This window comes from Lampris incognitus, chromosome 10, assembly GCF_029633865.1.
Source record: "Lampris incognitus isolate fLamInc1 chromosome 10, fLamInc1.hap2, whole genome shotgun sequence".
In the NCBI taxonomy this organism is placed as follows: Eukaryota; Metazoa; Chordata; class Actinopteri; order Lampriformes; family Lampridae; genus Lampris; species Lampris incognitus.
The window spans coordinates 12,696,295-12,723,557 of NC_079220.1; the positions used below are offsets into that span (position 1 = coordinate 12,696,295).

At 43.2% G+C, this 27,263-nt stretch overlaps 4 protein-coding genes across 6 annotated transcripts in view; all 4 read right to left on the reverse strand.

Moving 5' to 3' along the window:
* srebf2 (sterol regulatory element binding transcription factor 2) overlaps positions 1 to 4,064 on the reverse strand; it is a 34,297-nt gene extending 30,233 nt beyond the window's left edge. The window contains exon 1 of the mRNA XM_056287355.1: positions 3,751 to 4,064. Within this exon, the coding sequence (XP_056143330.1) occupies positions 3,751 to 3,841 (91 nt within the window). The 5' untranslated portion in view covers positions 3,842 to 4,064. The remainder of the gene's footprint in view (positions 1 to 3,750) is intronic.
* A 2,038-nt stretch (positions 4,065 to 6,102) lies between these two features.
* LOC130119264 (uncharacterized) lies at positions 6,103 to 8,415 on the reverse strand. Its single transcript, XM_056287715.1, has 3 exons — positions 8,315 to 8,415; positions 6,167 to 7,659; positions 6,103 to 6,114 (listed from the first exon to the last, which is right to left on the reverse strand). The coding sequence occupies exons 1-3, from the start codon at positions 8,331 to 8,333 to the stop codon at positions 6,103 to 6,105; spliced, it is 1,524 nt and encodes a 507-aa protein (XP_056143690.1). The 5' UTR covers positions 8,334 to 8,415.
* Positions 8,416 to 8,561: 146 nt separating this feature from the next.
* LOC130119556 (coiled-coil domain-containing protein 134-like) lies at positions 8,562 to 18,856 on the reverse strand. 3 transcript variants are annotated; one of them, XM_056288087.1, is made up of 8 exons: positions 18,636 to 18,856; positions 13,872 to 13,952; positions 13,606 to 13,739; positions 12,245 to 12,366; positions 11,621 to 11,705; positions 10,598 to 10,779; positions 10,016 to 10,087; positions 8,562 to 9,914 (listed from the first exon to the last, which is right to left on the reverse strand). In XM_056288087.1, exons 3-8 carry the CDS (start codon positions 13,706 to 13,708, stop codon positions 9,789 to 9,791), a joined length of 690 nt encoding a protein of 229 aa, XP_056144062.1. In that variant the 5' UTR covers positions 13,709 to 13,739; positions 13,872 to 13,952; positions 18,636 to 18,856; the 3' UTR covers positions 8,562 to 9,788. The 3 variants fall into 3 exon arrangements, with proteins under 3 accessions (XP_056144062.1, XP_056144063.1, XP_056144064.1); XM_056288088.1 differs by having other exon boundaries at positions 13,606 to 13,745; positions 13,870 to 13,952; XM_056288089.1 differs by lacking the exon at positions 13,872 to 13,952.
* Positions 18,857 to 19,308: 452 nt separating this feature from the next.
* The window catches only part of LOC130119950 (meiosis inhibitor protein 1-like), a 102,246-nt gene continuing 94,291 nt past the window's right edge, over positions 19,309 to 27,263 (reverse strand). Inside the window, 2 exon segments of the mRNA XM_056288554.1 lie at positions 19,309 to 19,468; positions 19,939 to 20,066. Coding sequence (XP_056144529.1) covers positions 19,384 to 19,468; positions 19,939 to 20,066 — 213 coding nt within the window. The 3' untranslated portion in view covers positions 19,309 to 19,383.

Consider the following 27,263-nt stretch of genomic DNA (forward strand, 5'->3'; position numbering starts at 1 on the left):
GTGCTATGATAAAGGCAGATTGAAACATCCAGTAGTATTACGAGCAGGTTGCAAAGCAGGTTGTGTTGCTTACTGATCAAGTAGAACAAATGCCAACTGAATGTCGTCGGTTTGGAACCCTCTCAAGTCCCAGGTGTTGTATTGAACTCTGATTCTCTGTCGAGACCTGTTTCCCCCTAGCCAGAGTTTGATACAACACCAGGACACTTGATTAACTTTAACCTAACCTCAACCTAACTTTAACCTAACTTCAACCTAACCCTAAGCTTAAACTAACTTCAATTTAACCCTGAGCTTAACCTAACCCTTAACTTAACCTAATCGTAACTGATAGCTAACCTGTTTTCATGCAAATGCTTTCGTCTGGCTAGGAGGAAACAGATCTCGACAGGGAAACAGAGTTCGATACAACACCAGAGTCTCTCCATCGAGTGACTACCTGTCAGAGGTGCATTCTTGTTTTACCTCTGTTTCTATCACTTTCCCTCTTCGCCTTCTTTGCCCCCTCCATCAATTGTGTTCTTTTTCTCTTGCCGGGCAGTTTCCACAGTTACTTCGGTTGTTTCACCGTCAACCATTTCTACTACTAGGGGGAAACAAAAGCACCATCGTCTTCATATTTTGGTTGTGCAACGGTTGACACACATCCTTTGTGCCGTAAATCGTGCCTTAATTTTTCCGCGAAATCGTACCCGGTGGCAGGCAGAATTTGGTTCCCTATGAGCCTGAAAGCAAGGCTTATAGGGAACCAATCTAAATGCTGATGATGTCATTATTCTATGCCATTATACTATGCAATCAACATATACATCATAATGTGTATGTTGTTGATATATTTTGTTCTTATTTCTATTTCTTATTTTATCTTTTATCTATATTTGTTTCTGTTTTTCCTGTTTCTATTTGCTTCTATTTTCTTGTTATCTTGTATTTTGTTAGTTTTTAGTTTTTCTTAGTAGAGCTTGGGTGTCTGTAATAGAACCCAATTTTCCATCGGGGATGAATAAAGTATTCTGATTCTGATAATGACAAGTTAAAGAAAAAAAAATGGCTACTGCCGCTTTAAAGCTATTTATATGTAAAATCCCAAAGTCCACAACACTGAGTTACAGGCATCATGTTATTTTCTTTAAAAAGGAAAACACAAACAGATATAAACTAGCTTTTAGATTTCTAAACTAATAAATTAAGAGCTGCTGCTATGATTAGCATCATCAATCTACCAATGTGTTTTCAATTAATCTTTATGTTTCGATTAAATTGATGTTTTAGTCAAGATATAATAGTAAATATCCACATGTTACCAGGACCCAAAGTGACGTCTTCAAACAGTTTCCTTAGTCTGATCCACAGCCAAAAAAAAAAATCTTAAAGCTGCTACGAGGAGTTTTTCACTGATTTATTAGTCTGAATTTAATTTTGATGTCGCTACATGACATCAGCAAATGAGACCATCAGCAAGAAGTTTATATATTTCTATATAGCTCAGACTGCCCGCAAAATCTGACGAAACATGTTATAGCATACAGATGGGATACATAGCCACAATTATACATTTATGTATAGCTTTGCATATACCTATTTTTCCAAAACACCACTACATCCCTCACTCTTCACTGCAAAAGAAATCGACCAGCTACCAGAAGGTGAATGTAGATCTTTGCACCAAGAGGCAATGCTGATGAGAGATGAACTTGTTCTTCCACATAACACTAGCATTTTTGTCCACAGGGACGCACAAAGTCAACAAAAATTCAAAACCCTCATAATAGCTTAAAAGTAGTGATCTTGAAGAGTTCCACTGTCCAATAGATTACAATTTTTCGGTTGCTGACTATCTTTGATGCTTCCCTCTGGTTGGTCCACTCTGGTGGGTCAATCACTGCTCGTTAGCTAATAAGTGTCCATCACTAACTTGTGTTAATATATATACTCTTTTTGTTGCACCAAGCAGAGCTCCTCTATTTTAAGTTTAGTAGGCAAGTGAATCTTTGTATTTGGTACTTGTGAAGCTGTGACCAGCAAATGTTTGGTATTTTTACTTGATGACTAAAATTATTATCAAAATTGCAATTGATCAATTCTCTGTCAATAAATATATCAATTAATCAGCTAATAGTTTCAGCAATCAATAGGCCTATATAGCTTTGCCATAATTGCCCAAAAGTTTCTAAATTTTCTAAAACCAGGTGCAATATTCAAGAACTAAGAGCTTGTCCTTTCATCGTTCGGGGTAAAAAATGAATATGTCCACTAATCAAGGCTGAGCTAAAACTAATAATAAAAAAAAAAAACTTGTGCAATCAGATAATTATGTTTTACTTCCTTAACGAGTTCCTCATTCAACTCATGGTTGTCATTTCTTCCTTTAATCAGTGCGTGACCCTCTTTTAACACAATAATGAACTGGGGTTGCATAACTATGGCATGGGATGATCTTTCCATTAATTCATTCCCTGTCCTGGTCCCCCTTCAGAGTGGAAAATTAGTACCAAACAAGATGAATGGGGGTCAAATTTTGTCTGTGGTGAGTATGTCTCTGTTTTTCATATGCCAGACAGGCTGATAAAAGATTGCAATTTGACTGTGAAAACAGCAATAATTGAGGTATGTGGTGTGTGTTTTGTGGTATGCTAGCGAAATTTGAAATCCACCAGTCATTGGGGTCAATGGACAAAAAAGGTATTTCAATTTCCTTAAACCAGTTTATCCCACATTAGTCAACACTGCACACCAGGACATCATCCTAGTCTGGCGACATGGCATTCAGTAAAATTCCACCATAATTGAAATCCGGTGACTCTGCACTGGCCACCGCTATACGAAAAGCCTCATCCTTTCACTGCGTGCCAAAGAGTAATGCTTGTTTTGATAAGAGGGGCATCGGGACAGTGATGCCATCTGTTCATTCAGTGTGTGTAAATAGCTGCGTTATTCCATACAAAAGATAAAACCCAGTTTCTGCATCTGGGAGATTTATTTAAATGGTTCCCCCGAAAAACTTTTCTCGACATGAAGCAAAATGTGCTCAGGGTTGAGGTTAGGGTCAGGGTTACTCAAAGCTTGAAATGATCTTTTGACTTTGCTCTTAATTCATAGTTCATTTTCAAAAGCAAACCTCGCTCTCCACTCACGTTCCTTCACCTCCCACACACGTACCTATGTGTTGAATGACACAGTTCACTCACAGACATCTCCAGTTCATGGAAAAACTACCGTCTCTCATGACGTCAACTAGTTTGATGATTTTATTTCACCAGACGTATGTTTCCATATTGGGGTGAAGCCTGGAAACTCGCAATAAGACATTACAGCAAATGGCGAAGTCCTTTTTTTTATCTCTAAATAAAACATTTATATGCAGATATTGTTTATATGACTGTAGTATAAAACAGGTGTCACAGTTCTAATTCGTGTTTTTTTTTAATGTTGCATTATTTTCATCGTTGTAACTGTATCGGTATATTCATATATTAAGTTTTTAATCTGGATAAAATAAATATTTCATCACTGGATTACGAACAATTCAGACTGGGACCGCTAAATTGCTGTATTTTGAAGCTCTTTATGAAACCGAGACGATACCAGTCCATCAAAACATGTTATTCCAGTTTATGTGATTGGAGTTAAAGGTACTGAAGCTTTGTAAAACTGCTGATACTGAAGAGGGAAGTCAAAACGTTAAGACGAGCCACTCGCCAACATCTTTAACGTTTAAAAACAATGACATGTATGGATGCAGTCTCTCACCATCGATGTCTCCCAAAGTAAACTCATCCCCCAGTTCTGCCAGAGTCGGGTCCATGTTTTCTATGGTCGAGATATATTCCCCACTGTCCATCCTGTGTTTCAGCACCTCGCCTCCCTGGCTGTCACCGGAGGGTGGCAGGGAAGCAGACAGAAATCCCCCCGAGGGTACTTCAGAAACCCTAGCAACACCTACCCTTTACTTATCTTATCCGGAGACTTACTGCTGTCTATGAATTAATAGGAAATATTTACCAACGCCTCAAGGGAGGCAAATTCCCGCTAGTTAAACTCATTTACGTCGGTTTGTGATTAAGACGCAGCCATCTTGTTTTTCGCGTCTTACGTCATTCACAAACATACCCGGTGGCCCAGAACGCCCCCCGATTGGCTCCAACCGGGCTGTTGTTGTCATGAGACCAGCCGTCGTTGTCCAATGGCAACGCCGTGTTCGCCGTGGTCTGATAGTACGTCAACGATCAGAAGCTGCTCTGTAATTTGAATAAACCGCGCCCCCTATCTTCATGAAGCGAAGTGACGCCGCTGGAGGACTTCAGCAGCCCCTGAATACCCCAATATTTGAGCGTTAATGAGACAAATCATTCTTAAATTGCAAATCTCTCAGCTCATATGCAGCACCTCCAGGAGCAAAAATGGAAGACTTTGACCCGCTATATTTGTAATCTCTAATAACAATAAGAACAATATTTATATAGCGCTTCACATTGAAGGGGGTAACTCACTTCAACCACCACCAATGTGTGGCACCCACCTGTAAGTAAACAGTATCCTTGCATGCAAATTATGTATGTCGTAAGTGAAACGACACCGTGTACCTATCTAAATGGATGACAATAAACCAAAGAAGAGATAAAAGAGGAAAAATGACGCTCATCATCACAGTAATCATCTTTATTATGCATTTCAGGTAAAATGAAGATCTTTGTCCCTTGTCAAGACACATCCATGGGACAGAATGCCACCGTCTGTTTTGTGGAGCTTAACAACAGCAGTTGTATGTTTAAAAACTGAAACACTAGAGAAATGCAAAAAGGTCATGAACTGAACATGAGTGTAATCGAGGATGAGAATATGTGCATGGCCATGGAAGAAAAGTGAAATGGAATTGACCTTTTTTTTCTTGTAATCACTCAATGTTATATTAACCTTCAAACTTTAAAAAGTAAGCTATAATGTAGATGTGTCTGTTTACTAAAAATCACAGAAACAATCTGATGCATGTCAAACATTTTAGAAAATGTTCCCAATATAAATATCTAGTGAATATTCCAGGTGAAATGTTCATATAGATGTGGTGAGTAATGTGTCCACAAGCTATCAAATTAATGAACTATTCATATACTATCAAAATGTTGATGACTGAAATCATCAATGAATACTTGTCCATACCATTACTGATGCTTTTCAATCAGTGTCACCTGTCTACCTTATCTCAACAGACATGAGTCAAAGACAGCTGTTTGCTGAAAAAGCACTTGGCATGAGAACTGAATTAAAATCCAATACTTAATTTTTTTTTCCAGATTCATGAAGTACAACTCTTGTTCAATCAGACTGAACACTCTGAATTCAGTGCAATTGATCTGCTTCCCGACATTTACCTTAGCAGTTTAAAGTGCTCTTCAAGCCTGGCTTGTCTTCAAGCCAGACCTGGTTCTAGATAAATGCCTTCATGAAATTATTACATATCATGCGATTCAAAACAAAAATTTTGGTAATTTCATGTATATTTACTAGTATGAAGTAAGTTCAACAGTCCTGCATTTGCAAAACCATAACCATATTGTGAATCACTCTACTCAAGTTAAAAAGAGACACAATCAAGCCTGGACTTCAACTCAGCCATCAGGTTCTGACCCACATCTTTGATCCACATTTATTTATTCCAGCATATCTCAAAGGATCTTTTCTCAGAATAGCTGGCGTCTGCTGTTCCTGAGCATGCCCTTACCTTTTCCTTTACTATTTTAACCACCAGGCCCCCGGCTAGGGCAACGCCCGCTGCAGCCTTGCCTATCTCAGCCACTGCTTTCATGATGTGTGCTGCTGCCCCCACAGTGCCACAGATATTTGGTGTTACTTCACTGATTACTAACACCGAGCTGGGCCCTGCAGCCCCACATACATTCGCACTGACTCCAGTCCCTGCTAAAGTATTTGCAGCTCCCGCCCCAGCACATTGAGCTACAGCGTTACCTACAACAGTGCTCCCAGTACCCTGCCCTACCATTGAAGTTAGACTGGTTTGAACTACAGAAGAATTAACCACACCTGCTGTCCCTGTTGCTGCAGTTTCAGCTCCAGTAAGGGCTGCTGTGCCGACACCTGCTCCCTCTAAAGCTGCCCCTAAAGCGGCCCCAGCCCCCACGGCGCCCCCAACCCCTGCTGCCACCCCCACTGCAGTGGCACCAATGAGGCCAACATGCTCAAGGGCATCAAGAGCGCCCTCTTTTGGACTGGAGGCCTCTGCCCCTGCCATGGCACCCATAGAGCCCCCCACAATCCCACCAGTTGCTGCCCCCAGGGCCACAGCAGTTTTCCCTGAGGCTGCAGCTACTATAGCCCCCACAGCTTTCCCTACTCCTGTGCTCCCTGCTACAGATATCCCAGCCAGCTGACCTGCAGCAAAGCCAACAGTGTTCCCCATGACAGCAGCACCTGCTGCAGCTGCTAGAGGAGCAGCAGCCCCAAATACTGCCCCCACAGCCATCCCAGTGGCACCAGCAGTCACCAGGATCCTGACTTTCTCCAGGACCTTGGGAGAAAGTGTGGCCTCCCTCCTAATCCGATTTAAGATTGAACGGAGAGACTGTCGCCTACTAACAGCCCTGTCACTGCCCCTCCTCCTTGCTCTAAACTGGTCCCTCCATCTCTCTCCTCTGTCCCTTGGGTAAGTGTAGGCATTGCTCCTTCTGTCCTCTGTCAATCTTTCTATCCTGAATTCCTCTTTGTTTGGTCCCCCCTCCACATCTCTTTTCCAGAGGCATCCTGACTCTCCTTTCCCACCCCCTGATCCATCCCAATCCAAGTCACATTTCCTTCGCTTGGCTAGTAGAGCTTGCTTTTCAGTTGTGCTGCTGCATTCCCCTTCTTCCTCCACCTCTGCGTGCTCTTGTTCCCTCATCATCCTTTCTTGCTCTTCCCTGATGGCAGCTTCTGCCCCTAAAAATATGACATTAGTGTAAAACCTTCCTTTATTCTCATTCACCATCTTCTTAACCTTTCTTAGCAGCTGTTTAACCTGCCCTTGGTTACTGGGGTCTCTGTTGTTGAGAACATGGTATCTGCCCCCACATCTGTCAATCAAAGCCTTTAGCTCTACAGTTGCCGTTTCTGCCAGGTATTCCTCAAGCCCCCTGCCCTCAAGGTCATCACCCCGGGTAAACAGAACCACAGTGTGGTTATGGACTACATCCTCCCCAAATATCTGGGCCATCTCATTGACAGCCTTGTTCTCATCCTGTGTATATCGTCCCAAAGGGATCACCAGGAGGAAAGCATGTGGACCAGGCACAGAAAGGGTGACACATTTGGCGATCTCATAATGAGTCTCCTCCGTGTTGAGCTGCGTGTCTCCAAATCCGGGCATGTCAACAACCATGACTCTCATCACCCTATTCCACATAACATCCTGGCCAGCTCCGATGTCCTCCTCCTCCTCCACAAGGAGCTCGGTGCTCCCCTGCTCACAGACCCGAGTAACAGAGCTGGCACTGAGTTGTGAGAGGAAGTGCTGTCGACCCAGGATGGTGTTCCCTGATGCACTTTTCCCGGATCCAGTCTTTCCAATCAAGACTAATCTGAGCTCTTCACTTCCTCTGGTCTCAGAGACATCATCCTCTCTCTCCCTCTTGGTGGTCACTGGCTGCTCCACATCTTCCCAACTCCCTGCTGGATATATGGCACGATGAAAAACGGCTCAAAACTGATGCAACACATGAACAAGACTTTTCAATGTAATAGGACTATAACAAAATAAGACATACAACTGCAGCTATAATTGATGTTGGATAAACACACGCAGAGCATTGAGATTTTTTTCCCTTGTGCACTGAGCAACCTTCTGTTTTTAAATCCTCTTACCCACTAACTTGAGCCAAGTTCATCAAGTATCTCCGGTTAATATTTTAGTATGTCAACTAATGATAAAAATCAGTTATCAGGACGAGTTCCTTAACACAGTGCAAAGTGTGCCTAATGGTATGACAAAATCTGATCAGATCTCAGACCGTCCAGGTAGGTATAAAACTTAACCTGAACTGTAAGGGGTGTTTTATCCAAACGCTGCATAGCTGCCCAGTTACTGTGTATACGTCGCAAATAAAACACTGACTGGCAATTAACTTCGAAAAAAAAAGATGACAAAATAACAAAAGGTGATGTAATAGCTGCGCCGCTTAGCATTAGCCGGTGACGGTTAACACTGCGTTACTGGTCATTTCTGACGGCTGACAGAATTGAGCTTAACTAAGCTAAGCTAAGCTAACTTTCGACAGCCAGTCGCTGAGACTTTTGACGGTGACAACAGTGTGCGTAACGAACTTACCGGATTCAAGATTCGACATCTTTTAGACTCTACTTTAAAGGGGTTCCCGTTCTCATCCAAGCTTCCGTTTTGTTTATGTTGGTGTCAGGCTCAAAGTGCACTCTTCCACCAAAACAAAGGCATTGAAACGAAACGAAGATCCGCGTGAACGTCACCCCCCTGCTGGTTGACCTGTCCAATACAGCCGTTTGCAACCATGTGATAGTAAATCAAAAGATCGTAAAATAAATATTCATATTCACTTTATTTCATTAAATTGGATAACAAAATGATAATTGTAGGCTTTTTTCATTAAACCTTCAGCGATGATATCGTTTCTCTGAATATACATATATTTATATAACAGTCATATTGCAATTTCAAGGTTCCAAAGAGCCTCTCAGTTCAATAGATCCAGATCCATCAAATTGTGTCAAATTCATAAAAATATGGAGGAAACAAATGCAAAACAAAAAACAAATATTTGATCCAACGATGAAAGCGTAGCACGTTTTTTTTCTTCTTCTGGTTAACAGCAGATTTCCACAAGGTCAAAGCATTTTCATTACCTAATTGGTATAAAAGTGACAAAACAGTAGATAGGGATGACAGACAATTATGGAGGTTGCCAAACAGATAAATGCAAGTTTACTTTGGATTTCCTGATGCCATATTAAAAAACAAACAACTTGTGGGTTTAAGAGCCCAAGTTATTAAAAAAAAAAAGATGTGAAAACGCATCAACAGTGCCATAGACCTTCACATACACACACAAACGTCTTCTAAACAGCATTATACTGCAATAAGAATATAAACCTATTCACCAAACTATCCACAAACATTCCCATAGAAATGTCCTCCAACAAGTTTGGCTCTCAATCAAAGGGATGTAACGGGGATGGAAAAAGAAAATCAACATATAAATGGCACAAAGTGTAGCTCAACCTAACCGGACACACGACTCATTTTAATGTGGCAAGGGCAAACATTTAATTTCGCAGACCACATTTATTTGAAGCATATGGGTTTGTTTGTTGTTTTCTTTTTTTACACATAAATAAATCTAGACAAGACACAATACATCTGTTGTTTTTTTTGGAGAAAGTATATTATATTAAAATGAATATTTCAAATTACACCTATGTAATTCTCAAGTTATCAAAAATGGGTTTCCCTTATGAAATCCTATTTCAGACACAGCTCTTAAAGTTTAACAGCAACTTTACATTTTCAAATTTCTATTTACCGTAACAATACAGTTGTAGTATAGTTCATTGAGGCCATAGAAACTGAAAAATTCTCCACTCCTTCAGAACCACTTTTATGAGTCTCATGAAGGGCTCCTATCCTGTTTTCAACGGAGCCCCTGGCGTCCATTGACTATTCCCATTGCCCCCCTCCCTTGTGGGCTGTGCACTTCTTACACTTCTTATTCTCTTCCTTTTCTCTTCTCACCTCCCTCTCTGCTCTCCCCATTGTGCTGAAGTATATTGCACTATAGCTCAGTGCGAGAGCGAGAAATACGGGGACCCTTCCTGATTTCTTTCCTCTTCTCCTCCTTTCTCCTCCTCTTCTCCTCCTCCCTCAGGATCTTCTGAAAAGCTTCTGCAGTGTGAAGCACCTGAGAGGGAATTGGTTCATTTATAAGTGTGCATCCGAGAGACAGAGAGGAATTTTTGCCAGACGCCATGTGTAAGGAGGACCAGTTGGCGGGTTACTCACGTCGTCTCTCTCCGTGCGGTACGGGTTGATAAAGTCGGGGGACTTCTCGGTTATTCCCAGCTCCTGTGACATCTGAGACAAGAAGGATGAGAAAGGAAAGGTTGACAGAGTGCAGAAGGGGGAGAGCGTGAACAGGAGGATGGGTGGTACAAATGATAATTTCTTCAAAAGGTATAAGGGACAGAAATGGGACGGCATGACAACACTTATCCTGCTGCCATGCAGCAGTGCTGCACAGTTGCTAGGCAGCTACAGATGTTTTGTTTTCACAGTCTCATTATTCGTGCTGCTCTCAGTTTACCAATGTTTGGAACACGCCACGTCTGATGATCAGAGTTCTGGGCCTGTGCAGTGCACTCAATGCGTAAAGACAACGCCCCTACTGATTGGTGATGTGAACTATAATGAGGGTGATCCACGAGGTATTGCAGCAAATTCAATTTCATGTAGCATAGTCTGTGGTACAGAGCCTATCCAGTGCTGAAAAGTTGATTTATGTTGCTTGACACTGTACTGGTGTCTAAAATGCCCAAGTTGTTCAACCCCCACAGAAATCTTTGTGCGACGGCTTGATAGTCTTACCAATGTGAGCACATGTTGGTGCGCTCCACCCGTGAAGACTCCTGTCAGGTTACAGAAACGCAGCCCCCAGCGCAGCAAACCACCCCAGTCAGTGTTCCGGTCATAGTAATGGTGGACGATACGGGGGAAACGCAATGCCACATCACCGAAAAATGCAGTGTTCTCAACCACATGGGAATAAGCTGGAGAGAGAAGGAGAATTTACAACAGCTCTTTAATGAGAAAAAAAAACTAACAATGAACAATGACATCATCAACTATAGTCGCTCCTTTACATTAACATGCACAAAAAGAGTTCAACTTCCATCATAGAACCAAGAGAGATTCAGAGAGACAGAGAGAGAGACGGAGAGGGAGAGAGAACAAGGTGAACAGTGGGTGTTGAAAAAGTGCAACTCAAACTAATTTTAAGCTTGTTGTCTGTGAATGTTCTCATTCATCCAGGTCACGGTTATCCAAAGGAGTTGAATCAAGTGCAACTGGACTTGGTATATATCCGTGAAGACGTTTCGCCTCTCATCCAAGAGGCTTCCTCAGTTCGTGCCTTTCTGACTAGGCCAAGCTAGTCAGACCAAGCTAGTCTGACTAGACCAAGCTAGTCAAGCTAATTTTAAGCTTGTTAAAAATGTGTAGTTCGGAGGCTGTCGCAGGGGGTGGGGAAGTTGAATAAGGATGAAAAAAAAGCATTTGCTAACATCCATGGTAAATAGACAGGTTTACAAGGGAATATTCAAATGTACACACACACACACACACACACACACACACACACACTCTCTCTCTCTCTCTCTCTCTGGGTAGTAGCTTGCACTAGAAGAGAGGATGACAAAGAGAGAGTGTGATTTTATGGACTGATAATAGCTGGGCAGAGAAATAACCAACCAGGGGAGGTGGAGGAGATACAGTGCAAGACAGACGATGGTGCAAGATAGTTTCTTATTGAGATGGAGAGACTGAGAATAAAAAGATAAGTGTATTTGCAAGATGAAAGGAAGAGTGCAAAGCTAGAAATCTGAGTCGAACCTTCTTTGATCTTATCATCCATGGGGAAGGGGTCATCAGGCTGCATATTGGCTGCGACGAGGATGGCCCTCGAATCTTCCAGCACCTTCAGCAAGAGAATAAAAAGCCATTAAAAGCAGTCTGCATTTACATCAGCACAAAAACACATACACACACATGCATGCACGCAGAAACAGAGGGAGAGAAAATGCTGAACAAGCATCTCAGCCAATGAAAGTTGCCCATGATGGCTGTCCTTGAAAAGGTGGTGGATACATAGATAGTGGTCCTCTGGGAAAACGAAGCATGCAGTTTAGACAAAAACCTTTGCTATAATAAGAATGGGAGGAGGTGAATAGCTGAATTTCAATTAACATTCAAATGCACGTGAACCAACATGCTGATGAATGTAATTGAATTTCATACGAGTATCTGATTGCCACTTGCTATGAACGTCCTACCTCTCAGTCTGCTGAGAGCTGATTTGCATGAAACTCTTGGAAATGACTGATTCTGTTATTTGTTATTTTTGATGCCACAGGCTGTGTGCATCGCTCGCTATCGTTAACATCACTGTTGATGGGGGATGAATTTGAGAGAGCAAAAGAGAATGTGCATGCAGGTACAAAGAGACACATCCACAACCTTAAAGAGTCCTTTAAGCATGATGTCTATGATTTTGTACTGCTGGTTGATGTCGTTTAGCTCTACTAGGTTCTTCAGAGCGTTCAGCTGATCTTTCCTCTTGGTCTCAAACAGACGCTTATCTGGCAAGAGCAGGTAAGGAAGACACGCTCACATCATCCTGGTTTAGAAGAAATAAATGCATGCTCGCTCACACACACACACACACACACACACACACACACACACACACACACACACACACTCTCACCTCATTAGAACAAACACTTATCCATGAATGTGCATTTCCACTAGGATATTCAAACTGATCAGCAAAGTGGATATTAGAAGCACAGACACATTTGCCAGTATGGCCTACAGCTGTCATATTTAGCCAGGTGCCATGGAGGGCTGTGTGTATGCAGTCCCCCCCCCCAACCCTACTACTACTGCTACTTTTGGCTGCTCCCGTTAGGGATCGCCACAGCGGATCATCCGTTTCCATTTCTTCCTGTCTTCTGCATCTTCCTCTGTCACACCAGCCACCTGCATGTCCTCCCTCACCACATCCATAAACCTCTTCTTTGGCCTTCCTCTTTTCCTCTTCCCTGGCAGCTCCATATTTGGCATCCTTCTCCCAATATACCCAGCATCTCTCCTCCACACATGGCCAAGCCATCTCAATCTTGCCTCTCTTGCTTGTCTCCAAACCGTCCAACTTGAGCTGTCCCTCTAATATACTCGTTCCTAATCCTGTCCTTCTTCGTCACTCCCAGTGAAAATCTTAGCATCTTCAACTCTGCCACCTCCAGCTCCACCTCCTATCTTTTCGTCAGTGCCACTGTCTCCAAGCCATATAACATAGCTGGTCTCACAACCATCTTGTAAAGCTTCCCTTTAATTCTTGCTGGTACCCTTTTGTCGCAATTCACTCCTGATACTCTTCTCCACCCACTCCACCCTGCCTGCACTCTCTTCTTCACCTCTCTTCTGCACTCCCCCTTACTTTGGACAGTTGACCCCAAGTATTTAAACTCATATGCCTTCGTCACCTCTACTCCTTGCATCCTCACCATTCCACTGTCTTGCATCCTTGCCATTCCACTTCATGCGTAGATATTCTGTCTTGCTCCTACTGACTCTCATTCCAGTGCATACCTCCACCTCTCCAGGCTCTCCTCAACGCAATATGACAAAACTCCAGCTGATTTCATTAATTACTACATCTTTAACCAGACAGGGGAGGACTAATTAGTGAAATCAGCTGTTGTAGTGTTGATTTGGAAAGAAAAACCGGATTACATATGGCTCTCCACCACACATGTTTGTTTACCCCGGGTCTACAGCTTACAGTTTCCACACATCTCACTGCAAAAAGATACAGATCTCCAGGTTGGAGTCATGTCTGGGTCTGTGCGTGTCTGAGTCTGCGGAGGTCAAGGCTGCAGCAGCCACCGCCAGGAGCACGGTGCACACCGTTTGCATGGTCAGCAGGGGGCGGTGGAGAGGCACGCTTCTGAACACATCACAGGACAGGATATGTAAATGACATTGTTAAAACATGAAATGTCACAACCGCCATGCAGAGTGTAGGCATTTAAAGCAATTTCAGACAACCAAAAATTAAAAGAAAAGGCATGCTTCCTACTCTCCAAAGTAGAATTGTTCCCCTAAGGTTGTCACGCTGAATGCACTTGCCCGGGGTGCTGTGTCAAGATTTCACTTTCATCTGAAAAGAAGGGAGAGTCGTTTCAGCCGAAACCTTCCTAATTTGTAAGAACTTGCTTTTATCAAAGCTTCCAGAAACCCCCTCCTGTGATCCTGTTGGAATATGTATAATAGAGAGACATGCTGGGGATAAATGGTCAATATGGAACACCAGAGGGTAGCAGGCGTTCAAAAGGAGGCTCCTTCTATGCCTTTCAAACAGGCCATCTGATGTCTGGCACTTGCAAAAACCCCCAGAGGAACTTTTTTGTCGACTCTGCGCCAGTCTCTCTTTTCTTGCATCTTTCCATCTTTTCCTCGGCTCTGGGTCCCTCTAATATGTGGACTCTCCATCAGAGCAGTGGACTCGTGCCTAAGCACATTCTCAGTTGCAACTGCCTTTCCCCTCAAAGGCTTTTAAGACAATTTAAAAGGGTGGGATGAAAGTGAGAGGATAAACACAGCGACTAAAAATAGGGCCTTCTCAAATGAATATTTGATGAAAGCTCAATTTTTAAGAAAACATTAGCAGAAAACAGATGTGTGAGGAGGGAGAAGACAACGTCAATTAAAACCTACATGAGAGATTTTTCAGCGAGAGGCTCCATCAGCGATACCAGTGAAAACTAAGATAGAAAGGGAGACAAAAAGGGTGGAGAGAGCAGGGGGAGGGAAAAATAGTGAGACAGACTGGTGAGCCAAAACATTATGACCACCTAGCCTAATATGCCGCTGGTCCTCCATGAGCTGCCAAAACGCCGAGGCATGGACTCTACAAGACCCCTGACGGTGTCCTGTGGTATCTGGCACCAAAAAATTAGCAGCAGATCCTTCGAGTCCTGTAAATTGCAAGCTAGAGCTACCATGGAACAGACTTGTCAGTCCAGCACATCCCACGGACACTCGATCGGATTGAGATCTGGAGAATTTGGAGGCCAAGGCAACACCTTGAACACTTCATCATGCACCTCAAACCATTCCCGAACAATCTGTGCAGTGTGGCAGGGTGCATTATCCTGCTGAAAGAGGCCACTGCCATCAGGGAATACTGTTGCCATGAAGGGGTGTACCTGGTCTGCAACAATGTTTAAGGTAGGTGGTGTGTGTCAAATTACGTCCACATGAATGGCTGGCCCTAGGGTTTCCCCAGAGCATCACACACCCTCCACCGGCTTGTCATCTTCCCACAGTGCATCTTGGTAGTCACTTCCCCAGGTAAACAGCACACACGTATATGACCTAAAAGAAAACCGGGACTCATTGGACCAGGCGACCTTCTCTCAATGCTCCTAGATCTAGTTCCCAAGTTCGTGTAGGCGCTTTCGACGGTGGACAGGGGTCATCATGGGCACTCTGACTGGTCTGCGGCAACGCAGCCCCATACGCAGCAGGGTGCGATGCACTGCGAGTTGTGACACACTCCTCCCGTAACCATCATTAAAATTTTCTGTGATTTGTGCCACAGTAAACCTTCTGTCGGTCCGGACCAGATGGATTGCTTTTGTTGCCCTCGCGCATTGAGGAGCCTTGGGCACCCAACACCCTGTCGCCAGTTTGTGGTTTGTCCCTCCTTGGACCACTGTCGGTAGGTACTCGCCACTGCTGACCGGGAGCACCCCACAAGCCTTGCCGTTTCAGAGATGCTCTGACCCAGTCGCCTGGCCATATCAATTTGGCCCTCGTCAAAGTCACTCAGGTACACCTGCCCATTTCCCCTTCATCCAACACATTGACAAGAACTGACTGTTCGGTAACCATGTTCACTTACCATCTAATCTACCCAGACCTTGACATGTGCCCTTGTTTGGAGATGATCCACGTTATTTGGTTCACCTGTGAGTGGGTCATAATGTTTTGGCTCAGGAGTGTATGGGGAAGGTTGGAATGAGACTGAGAGGCATGGGGTGGTGAGAAAGAGGCGAGGGAAAAGCAGGAGGTGATTATGGGGTTGGAGGTGCTGGGTGGGAAGGCAAGGCCCTGTGGAAAACAACAGCTTTACTGGTGAATATTTCAACTACTTTGGCAAGACGACGCAGGGTAATGCTGCATGACACAATGAGGGGAGCAATGGGACCGGAGGATAATGAGCACCAGCAACTTGATTTCATCTGACAGAATTAATCTTCATAAGTCTGGCTGCTAATTCTTGAATCTGAGCGACTAGGATAGGAATTTCTTGCTGTGAAAATGATGTCCCCCTTGCTGTTCACCTCTTCCATATGTATCAAGCTTGTCAAGGTAGGAACGTCGGTTAAAACCTGACTCAAGACAGCTACTCTCGTTCTGAGAAACATGATAATAAGAGGGAAATGTTGATCATGTGCTACTGGAAGCTCTTTCTGTTTCACGGGAGGTTTGGTTCTGCAGCACAACTGCCCAAAGCAGTCAGTCTTATATCTCAAAAGGTTATTACGGGGCCTACCAATAGAAAGGCATATTGGAAGGGCTAGAGAGGAACATGGGCAAACTCCCTTTTTTTCTGCAGCTGGCTTGGCTTCAACTGTAATTTTCAGTGTTCATATGTCACCTGTAAAAAAAACCAGCTTAAGCCTTAGATTTACTTTTTTTCTTACACTGTCAGCAAAAACAAGTGTTTCCAAGGAAAGCTGAGACAATGTTCGATTAGGAGTAATTTGCGCATTCTGAAAATATCTTTTGGACGGCTTCCCAGCTTTCTCATAAATGCTGCACTAAATATTCCTAAGTGCTGGTCAAAAGCCCTAATTTTTCTAGACAACAGCCAGAAAAAGGGCCTTGCTTCTCCTTTGAATGGCAACAACCTGTTTGATATGCCAGTTTGGTTCCCAGCAGACTACATAGCCTGAGAGATGTTTTGAGCAAAAATGTTATCGTTATCGGTACAGTTTAATACAGTCAAGCATCCAGCAGCATGGACATTTATCATCATACAGGCCAGGACAAAAGGTACTTGTACCATGTCAAGGATATCAGGGCAGATGAAGTCTCTCTAGCTGATGCTATCAACAGTAAGCAACTAACCTCCTCAGGTTGGACTCTTTACAAGAAGAGTCATGGGAGAGTGTGCGTAAAACCACTCAGAATTTGAGATGATATTGTACGTGGCGATATGCTTTCCAAATATAGATGTGACTAGATGGGGCTAGTATTAACAGCGGTTGCAGATATGACATCGTGGCAGGCAAAAGACCCGTTAATCTCAAATTCTCCTTAAATCCTAAAGAAAGACTTGGGAGAGAAAGTGGATCTTTGATGGTCAGGGCCAAAACACTCGACTGTGTTTCTTGCAGGCTTCTGCTACGAGGACAGCATCCTTATATTTCAATTCTCTATACTCTCGTCTAAAGTGTACCTTGCATCTTTCCACAAAGCTACAACCACACACACACTTTCTATGCCAGCCAGACTATTTCGCCTTGATATAGCTGGGCAGTTGTACACGATGCTTTGTAAACCTACGGGGGCGTTGTTATTTTTGAATTGAAGAACAAATTCCCCTTTTGTAAACTGGTAATTTTTCAGTTTTCTAGATGATTTTTTTTCTTTTCTTCCAGGAGCGATAATGCAGTTCAGATTTGGTCAGCCACAGGGGAACTTGCTTGGTCAGGGGTTCTTGCCAAGGGGAAGCCTAAAGGCAGTGTTAGCTCTGAGTGAAGCCTTGCAAGCATAAATATCTCCCACGGTGAGGACAAATTCCTTTATAATCAACAATTCCCTCAGATGTATTGAACAGATGTATGGTTATTCTGTGTGGGGAAACGGGGCTCAAATTCACAACCCAGAGTATCAAAAAATGAAGGGCTGTTTCCAGTCCTACTCAAGACTCAAGAGAAGGAAGCGTGTAGTTGTGACTGCATTTAAAGAAATGTGACCACAGCTAATCTACAGGTCTGCCACTTCCCCACTTCCCACCAAATCAGTACTTTAGAGGCTCCTTTAAAAGTCAAGCGTCTATCTCATCTGCGGGACCAAGTCTATTCGATATTAAATTTACGAGGAGCAAAATGGTCACTTGATGGAAGAGCGCACGCCGAGAGGCTGAATAAATCAAGGATCCGTCCCAAACTACTGAACAGTGGGAACAGATCCAGGTTTCTCGGCGTTACGAGCCAGAGGAATGCCTTTTAGGATTTGAAGTTCAAGGTCTGTCACATCATTTCTCGCTCCTCTAGCTCCATCTGTGGACCTCCCCGACAGCCATCACTCATGCAGAAGGCAGTACCACAGGCATGCGTAATGATGATGATGGCTATAGCCGAATAAAGACTGCCATGTGAACCTTCAATTAGGAACTGATTAATTGATCGCATGTCCCCTAGCTGACCCTTATTTCCTTCGGCTCCCCGAGTATTTATTAGCGATCGAAGGTAATGTAATACAATCAATTAAACGAAATCCATTCATAATCAGCGAAATGTCACTCAAATGCTAGGCTACGTTATATGGCAAAAAATACACAAAACTCCCGATCATCGAGCGTAGGCTTGTTTGCCATCGGGGCAAAGATTTTAGCGAGACACCCTGGGAAATCTTTAACTGAACACACACACACACACACACACACACACACACACACACACACACACACACACACACACACACACACACACGTTAGATAAAGTTGGCCATGGTAAAAGCGACGGCGCTCGTCAACGCACCCGTGTACACACGGCCACCGGTCAGCTCGGCTCGGCACGGCGCATCTCAAAACTCGCAGATCACTCACCGTCTGGTAGGAACACAGCAGCGCGAAACGGCATCGATCAGCAAACAGATGTCACTCGGGAGTTCACTGTCGAATATATTTTCTCCGGTTAAATAAAGAATATCCGTCGCGGAGAACCGGATGGGATTGTTTCCCTTACAATCCTCAGGTGACTACACCGCGCCGGGAACGTACATTTACATGCGGCGCTCGCCTCTCCACTCCGCAAGCGACACGATCGTACCGGCTGGCCGTGGACGAATGACAGCCAGCGCGTTTACAGGATGTAGTTTCCACACGGAAGAACTTAAGAGAGACACATGAAGCGTGGTACACGTAATCGACCACCACCACCACCCCCACCGTAGGAATTGTGAATTATGTGGCAATAACGATGTCAAAATATTGTACAAATATTTTTTTTACCGTCTTGTAAATACAAACCGGATTACGCGCACGCACGCACGCACATAAAACATCTGCTTTGAAAGAGCAAGATTACAACAAGAAAATATACATAGTGAGAAGTGGCAATAACGACGTCAAACTATTGTGCAGATATTTTTTTTACTGTTTTGTAAATACAAACCGGATTATATATAAGAAAAAAATACATCTGCTTTAAAAGAGCAGGATTACAACAAGAAAATATACATAGTGAGAAGTAGGTACTGGTTTCAAAAAATATCCCGACAGCCCAGCAAGGAAATGGGTAACCAAATAACACACAATGAAATAACTATTAATCAATTTAGATGCCAAACACTCTTTAAAATGTATCTGATAGTCTTCCAGAATATTCAGTGGCTCTCAGTGTGAAGTCAGACAGACAGATGGACAAGTCTCCCACACGCCTGAGAATGGCGGTTAAGGAGGGACAAAGCAGAGTAAGAGATTAGGTCTATGTGTGTGTTTGAGAAAGGCAGTGTGAAAGTGTTGATAGGGTGAATAAAGACAGAAGACAGTGCATCTTTGTGGGAGTTATAGATGGAAGACCGAGAAGATTATCAGCACAGTAGGTGCATTGAGCCTTAAAGCTAGGAAAAAGTAATGAATATGTATTACACTTTCAAAGAGATGCTTTGAAAAACATGACATCCAGATTCAATTACTGACTAGGGACGATCAGCCTAAAGAATAATTCTGATCTGCCAGTAGGTTTTTTTTACACAACACTGTAACGGTGTGAGTGAGTGAGTGTGTGTGTTTGTAGGTGCGTGTTGGATCACAAAGACTGCACAGCTTGAGAGATTTTTTTCCAAAGACCAAGTGTGCGTGAATATTTTTTTGTCTCTGCATTTGGAGCAGGCCAGGTAAAGGATACAGAATGCTGGTGGGTAAGTCGTCGCTGAGGCTTTCGGCAGAGGACTGGGGGCCCAAGGATTCTATCACACGCCTTACTCTACACCTGTGTTCATCTGTAAGCGGTGGCTGCAGATTGCTGCTCTGGATCTGAATAAAAGTAAGAGGGGTGAGAAATAGATATCTGTTTAGTTTGTCTTCTTTTAAAATGTTGTAACCCTCACTGAACTGAGCTGAACAGAACTTGAATGAACTGAATTAAGAGGAACAGAAGAGAGGAGGAGGGGTGGGTGGAAGAAGGGAAAAGAAGGATGTTTGTGGGGGAGAGAACAAGACGAATGGGTTGAAGCTGCATTAAGTGATTTCTGACTGCTAGAGGGCAGACGGTAAGTCTACAGACATTCCAAATCAGGCACTCACAGCTAAGCCGCTCCCAAAACCTCCCACTCCCATCTCTCCTGCCTTTTCAAAGAAGTTACACCCGCCTACAATGCGATTTTGTACTGAACAGGAAGCGGTAGTGTTCTGAATTTTGAGTTCCGAATGGCTTATCCTGTTTTTGTTTTTTTTTGGGGGGGGGGGTTTGCTATCTTTAATTAGGTGGTAGGTCACTCTTCTCTAAATCTTGCATCCCATTCATTGAACTTTTTTTTATAAGTAGCCTGTCATAACTAAAACTTTATATTTTTCAAGAAGAGAAAAATTTCCATCCATCCATTATCTGAACCGCTTATCCTGCTCTCAGGGTCGTGGGGATGCTGGAGCCTATCCCAGCAGTCATTGGGCGGCAGGTGGGGAGACACCCTGGACAGGCCATCACAGGGCCCACAAACACACACACACACACACACACACACACACACACACACACACACACACACACACACACACACACACACACACACACACACACACACACACACACACATTCATACCTAGGGACAATTTAGTATGGCCAATTCACCTGACCTACTTGTCTTTGGACTGTGGGAGGAAACCTGAGCCCCTGGAGGAAACCCACGCAGTCACAGGGAGAACATGCGAACTCCACACAGAGGACAACACGGGACGACCCACCAAGGTTGGACTACCCCAGGGCTCGAACCCAGGACCTTCTTGCTGTGAGACGACCGCGCTCACCACTGCACCACCGTGCTGCCAGAGAAAAACGTTATTCTTATAATTAATTTCTAGAACAGTGCTGCATAGATGTTAATTAAATACAGACTAAAGATGTTACAATAGCAAAAATACACTTTTCATTTCATGAGACCTGGAAGAAAAACTGTAGACTGGGGTGTTGACCCTCAATAGGATCAGCAGCACTAGCAGTACTTTCACACAACAGTCATTTGATTCAGTCAATATAAAAAAATATTGCTTAATACAGCTTTAAAAAGGGAGGACCTGGGGGTAGCCGAAGGAAATGAGAAGATAGAAGGATAGCTGAAAAGAGGGTTAATTGGTGACTCTGCAATAAAATGGAGAAAGAGTAAGAAGATGAAGACAAGTCAACGTTTTGATGCATCCCAGAAAGCTGAATCAGTTCATCTGTACACAACATTTCGTGAGAGAAACGTTTCATCACTCATCTTATGTGACTTCGTCAGTCTCAACTGACTTCAAGTATCCCCAACTTATAAACAGCACAGTTGTATAACGATTGAAACTAACGATCAGTTTCATATGCAAACTGCAACTCTAGTTGCAACTTAACTGTGACGCCAGTTAATGGTCACGGCAATTTGCATATGAAACCAATCGTTGGTTTCAGTCATTATGCAACTGTCCTGTTTATAAGCTGGGGATACTTGAAGTCAATTGAGACTGAAGAAGTCACTTATGTCCCTTTTCCACTGCATGGTACTGGCTCAATTCGACTCTGCTCTATTCGACTCTACTTGCTTTACTTTTTGGAATTTCATTTTCCACTGTAGATAGTATCGCCTCATGGCAAAGCCCCCCTGGTCATTTGTGGGCGTGTTGGCTAGTTTTTCCACCCTTGTCTACCAGCGCCCCACAGGAGTGTTTTATTTTCAAAAAAATCAACAAGACCAACTCTAAATGTGTGCTTCACATAAACAATATTAGTGTAACAAAGAGATTTGCTGACAACAAATTATTTTTTTTAAATGTGATGGCCTGGCGGCCTGTCCAGGGTATCTCCCCGCCTGCCACCCAATGACTGATGGGATAGGCTCCAGCATCCCTGTGACCCTGAGAGCAGGATAAGCAGTTTGGATAATGGATGGATGGATGGATGGATGGATGGATGGATGGATGGATGGATGGATGGATGGATATATAGATTATCAAATATAATACGAGTTTCATAAGACTCGCTTTGGCATTTCCTGGTTATAAACAGAGCTGTTCAATTTCTCTCTGACTAACCAGTGGTTAGATTTTATTTAAATTTAAATTAATATAAATACATTTTCGATGCGAAGGAGCAGTGGCTCTACTCCAAGCTCCCTCCGGATGTCCGAGCTCCTCACCCTATCTCTAAGGCTGAGCCCAGACACCCTACAGAGGAAACTCATTTCAGCCGCTTGTATCCGCGATCTCACCCTTTCGGTCACTACCCAAAGCTCATGACCATATGTGAGGATTGGAACAAAGATCTTTTCGATGGCTCCTTTCGATGCGAAGGAGCATCGAAATGAGCCAGTTGAGGTGGTTCGGGCATCTGATTAGGACGCCTCCTGGGCACCTTCCTTAGGAGGTTTACCGGGCACGCCCAACTGGGAGGAGACCCCGGGGTAGACCCAGAACTCGCTGGAGGGACTACATGTCCAATCTGGCCCGGGAACACCTCGGGATCCCCCAGGAGGAGCTGGAGGGCGTTGCTGGGGAGAGGGACATCTGGAATGCCCTACTTAGCTTGCTGCCACCGCGACCCAACCCCGGAAAAGCGGCTGAAGATGAGATGAGAGATAAATAAATCTTATTTATATTTTTTGTTTATATTTTATTTATTTATATTTAAATATTTGTATTTATTTAATAAATATACATGTATTTATATTTTATTTTATTTATAGTGGTCTTTTCATGTCACCTTTTAGTATCGGCTCAGCTCACTTGGAACCTTGACGGAGGTGGTACCAAAACTACCTGGTACCAAGTACTATCGCTAACTTTTGCCCAATGGAAAACCAAAAAAAGCAAGTAGAGTTGAGCTGAGTCGAGCCGGTACCATGCAGTGGAAAAGGGGCATTAGATGAGTGATGAAACATTTCTCTTACTAAACGTTGTGTCCATATGAACTGATTCGACTCTCTGGGACAACAAGTCAGCGATCAGAAATAGCAGCAGTCTGAATGTGAAAGGAGAGGTTAAGGCTCAAATTATTATTTTTTTATCATGAACAGACAATTACTCTATGTCTTGATGCATGCTCAATAATCCAGGTAAGAAAATCAAAGAAGGCTGAATCAGTTCATCTGGATACCATGTTTATTGACTGACTGTCAATAAACAATGTATCCAGATGAACTGATTCAACCTTCTTTGAATTACTCAGTTACTTCATAACCAGGCAAGTTGACAAAAAAAAAGAACACATTCTTATCTATAATAACATTGAGGAGAGTTACTTACTATTCACAGACTTGACATATGGGAGCTTCCCACTGCCAAATAAATACGGGCAGTGGGACCAGTTGTAAGTGAAAATATTTATCTAAACAGCTATATAGAAAAACAATGTATACCAATGATGTAACATTTTAAATAAGGAATGTACACCACAGACACACAACAGGTAATGCCTTCCTGGTAGACACTTTCCAGTTCTACCACAGCTCCACTGGCAACAGAGATGCTCCAATGGAGCAATCGAAGGTTCAGTCTTGCTGAATCCTACAGGGAGAGGAGAATATCATAAATTCACTTCCTAAACTGTTCTGAGTGTCCAAACTGGAGACTCAATAGTTGCAAGTGTCTGTCAACTAACCCTCAGACCAATTCAAAAAGAACATATAACAATAATTGGAAAAAATACGATCAATGATCCTGTGTGACAGTCAATTTTAGACTATCCGCATGAACCAGTGAATACAACCCAACAATATTATCACCAGCAGCAACAGAGCAAACAATTCTACAACTCTTCAACTATCAACACCTCTCAATAAAAAGTCCCAGCTATCGTCATCATCTCATAAGCACCATCATCACCATGATTAACATCCTCTCCACTACTAAGATAATACAAAACAAATCCTATGAGGATTCTGTAAATACTGTTTATACCCTCTTGCCTTGACAGGGGAATATATAAAGTGAGAGTTGAAAGGTTAAGTGGTAGCTGAAGTCAGACAGAAATCGTTTCCTTTACCACTCCTTTGTAATAGGGACCAGTCAAACGGCATGGTTGTGATTCCAGAATCTACCCGCTGATCCACATTTGTCCTGGACATTTTTTCTTCTTATTTTAATTTTAAGATCCAATTATGACTGGACCAACAGATGATAGAAAATACCAAGATAACCTCTGGGTAAGAGTGAGTGGACAGACTGCAAAGAGGATGGGAGAAAGGAAGAAAGGGGGGAGAGATGAGAAAATAGAGAGATCAGTATAAAAGGTCTTAAAAGAAAGGGAGAAAGAGAATGATAGGTGACAGAATGTTGTCTGGAAAGAGTTATTAGAGGTAGGTGGGAGGCACAGATAAATAACAACAAAATCTCCCCTCAGACCAGCATTAATCTGACAAGCCAGCCGAGCATGCACTAATGCAGTGGCACTGTCTTAGACCATTCATACATAAAGAGGAAGAAAGACAGGAAACCAAAAATGCTTTCTTGAGCATGACCACATACACCCAACAAAAATATAAACGCAACACTTCTGTTTTTGCTCCAATTTTCATGAGCTGAAATCAAAGATCTAAGACTTTTTCTATGTACACAAAAGGCCTATTTCTCTCAAATGTTGTTCACAAATTTGTTTAAATCTGTTAGTGAGCACTTCTCCTTTGCCGAGATAATCCATCCACCTGACAGGTGTGGCATATCAAGATGCTGATTAGACATGATTATTGCACAGGTGTGCCTTAGGCTGGTCACAATAAAAGGCCAGTTTTATCACACAGTACAAAGCCACAGATATCATAAGTTTTGAGGGAGCGTGGAATTGGCATGATGACTGTAGGACTGTCCACCAGAGCTGTTACCCTGTGAATTGAATGTTAATTTCTCTACCATAAGCCATCTCCAAAGTCGTTTCTGAGATATTGGCAGTACAGCCAACCGGCCTCACAACTGCAGACCATGTGTAACCACGCCAGCCCAGGACCTCCACATCCGGCATCTTCACCTGCAAGCTTGTCTGAGACCAGCCACCCGGACAGCTGATGCAACAATTGGTTTGCATAACCAAATAATTTCTGCAAAAACTGTCAGAAACCGTCTTGGGGAAGGTCATCTGCATGCTTGTCCTCACTGGGGTCTTGACCTGACTGCAGTTCATCGTCGTAACCGACTTGAGTGGGCAAATGCTCACTTTCGATGGCGTCTGGCACTTGAGAGAAGTGTTCTCTTCACGGATGAATCTCGGTTTTCACTGTACCGATGGCAAACAGTGTTTATGGTGTCATGTAGGTGAGTGGTTTGCTGATGTCAACGTTGTGAATAGAGTGGCCCATGGTGGCAGTGGGGTTATGGTGTGGGCAGGCATATGCTACGGACAGCGAACACAAGTGCATTTTATTGATGGCATTTTGAATGCACAGAGATACCGTGACAAGATCCTGAGGCTCATTGTTGTGTCATTCATCCATCACCTCATGTTGCAGTATGATAATGCACGGCCCCATGTTGCAAGGATCTGTACACAATTCCTGGAAGCTGAAAACCTCTGTTCTTGCATAGCCTGCATACTCGCCGGATATGTCACCCATTGAGCATGTTTGGGATGCTCTGAATCGGCGTATACGACCAGCGTGTTCCAGTTCCTGCCAATATCCAGCAACTTTGCACAGCCATTGAGGAGGCATGGTCTAACATTCCACAGGCCACAATCAACAACCTGATAAACTCCTATGCAAAGGAGATGTTAAGCAAATGGTGGTCACATCAGATACTGACTGGTTTTCTGACCCCCCCCCCCGCATATCTGTGAAATCCATAGTTCAGTGCCTATAAATGTCTCTTTTCAAGATAAAACTGCACATTTTAAAGTGGCCTTTTATTGTGACCAGCCTAAGGCACACCTGTGCAATAATCATGCTGTCTAATCGGCATCTTGATATGCCACACCTGTCAGGTGGATGAATTATCTCGCAAAGGAGAAGTACTCACTAACGGATTTAAACAAATTTGTGAACAATTTGAGAGAAATAGGCCTTTTGTGCATATAGAAAAAGTCTTAGATCTTTGATTTCAGCTCATGAAAAATTGGAGCAAAAACAAAAGTGTTGCGTTTATATTTGTTGTGTGTGTATATATATATATATATATATGTCAAGTGTATAGACTCAGGCAGAAAATGCAAACACACACACAGAAATATTACCATACACACACACATTCATACAGACACATCAACACAGAAGCAGAGACAGAGTTGACAGCCATGCCAGGCCCCATTGGCAGGCAGCAGTAAGGTTGTATGATGGCAGATCAGTCATGACAAACGAGCTCAGAGAGAGCTTCCTCACAAGCTGAGATTTCATTCCACTCCAGTGGCAGACAAAATGTACTAAACCTCTGAAACTTGTGAGTGTGCACATGTTTGTTCGTGTGTGTGCGTTTGTGACAGATACGAGCAGCAGTGTCGATGGGGGGGCAGCTCTGTACTGTCATGAGACTGTTAAGAAAATTCTGTCTGTCACATTGAACCCTTTCATCCTATGTGCCTTCCCTTCTCTCTTCACATACATGCATGGACACACTTGTGCACACCTAAATACACACAAGCATATGTACATGCACACACACACAACCCTCCAACCCAATGCCCAAACCAGGACGGTATGTGCTATCATTGTCACTCTAGAATACCTCACTGAATCTGAGCCACACCTGTAATACAGATTGAGGTTATGGTCCTTATACAATGACAGTCAAGCTTTTCAGTGTGGTCTGACAGATGCCCAAACCATTTTTCATGATGCTCTCAAGAAAAAACACATTGGGTTTCGGTACATAATCTGTAACAAATCAGGAGCTAGTTTAGTCTTTACGGCTTTGTCTTTTTTATGTTTGTTTGTCATACATCTAATATGATGAAAAACAGGTTTTCAGCTAATAATCCTGCATCTGTGTGGGGAGGCCTGCAGGACATAAACTACAGGAGACCATCCCCCCACACTGCAGAGAACCGTCAACTGGCTGATGACCTGA

What these genes read in the sequence shown, in the direction of transcription:
- LOC130119556 (XM_056288089.1), bottom strand. Translation starts at nt 13,708, where the DNA reads ATGCAAACGGTGTGCACCGTGCTCCTGGCGGTGGCTGCTGCAGCCTTG. An exon ending in GGATGATAAGATCAAAGAAG is followed by an intron (nt 10,780 to 11,620) that starts GTTCGACTCAGA and finishes TTCTCTCTCCAG; the next exon opens with CTTATTCCCATGTGGTTGAG. An exon ending in ACCAACATGTGCTCACATTG is followed by an intron (nt 10,088 to 10,597) that starts GTAAGACTATCA and finishes TTCTTGTCTCAG; the next exon opens with ATGTCACAGGAGCTGGGAAT.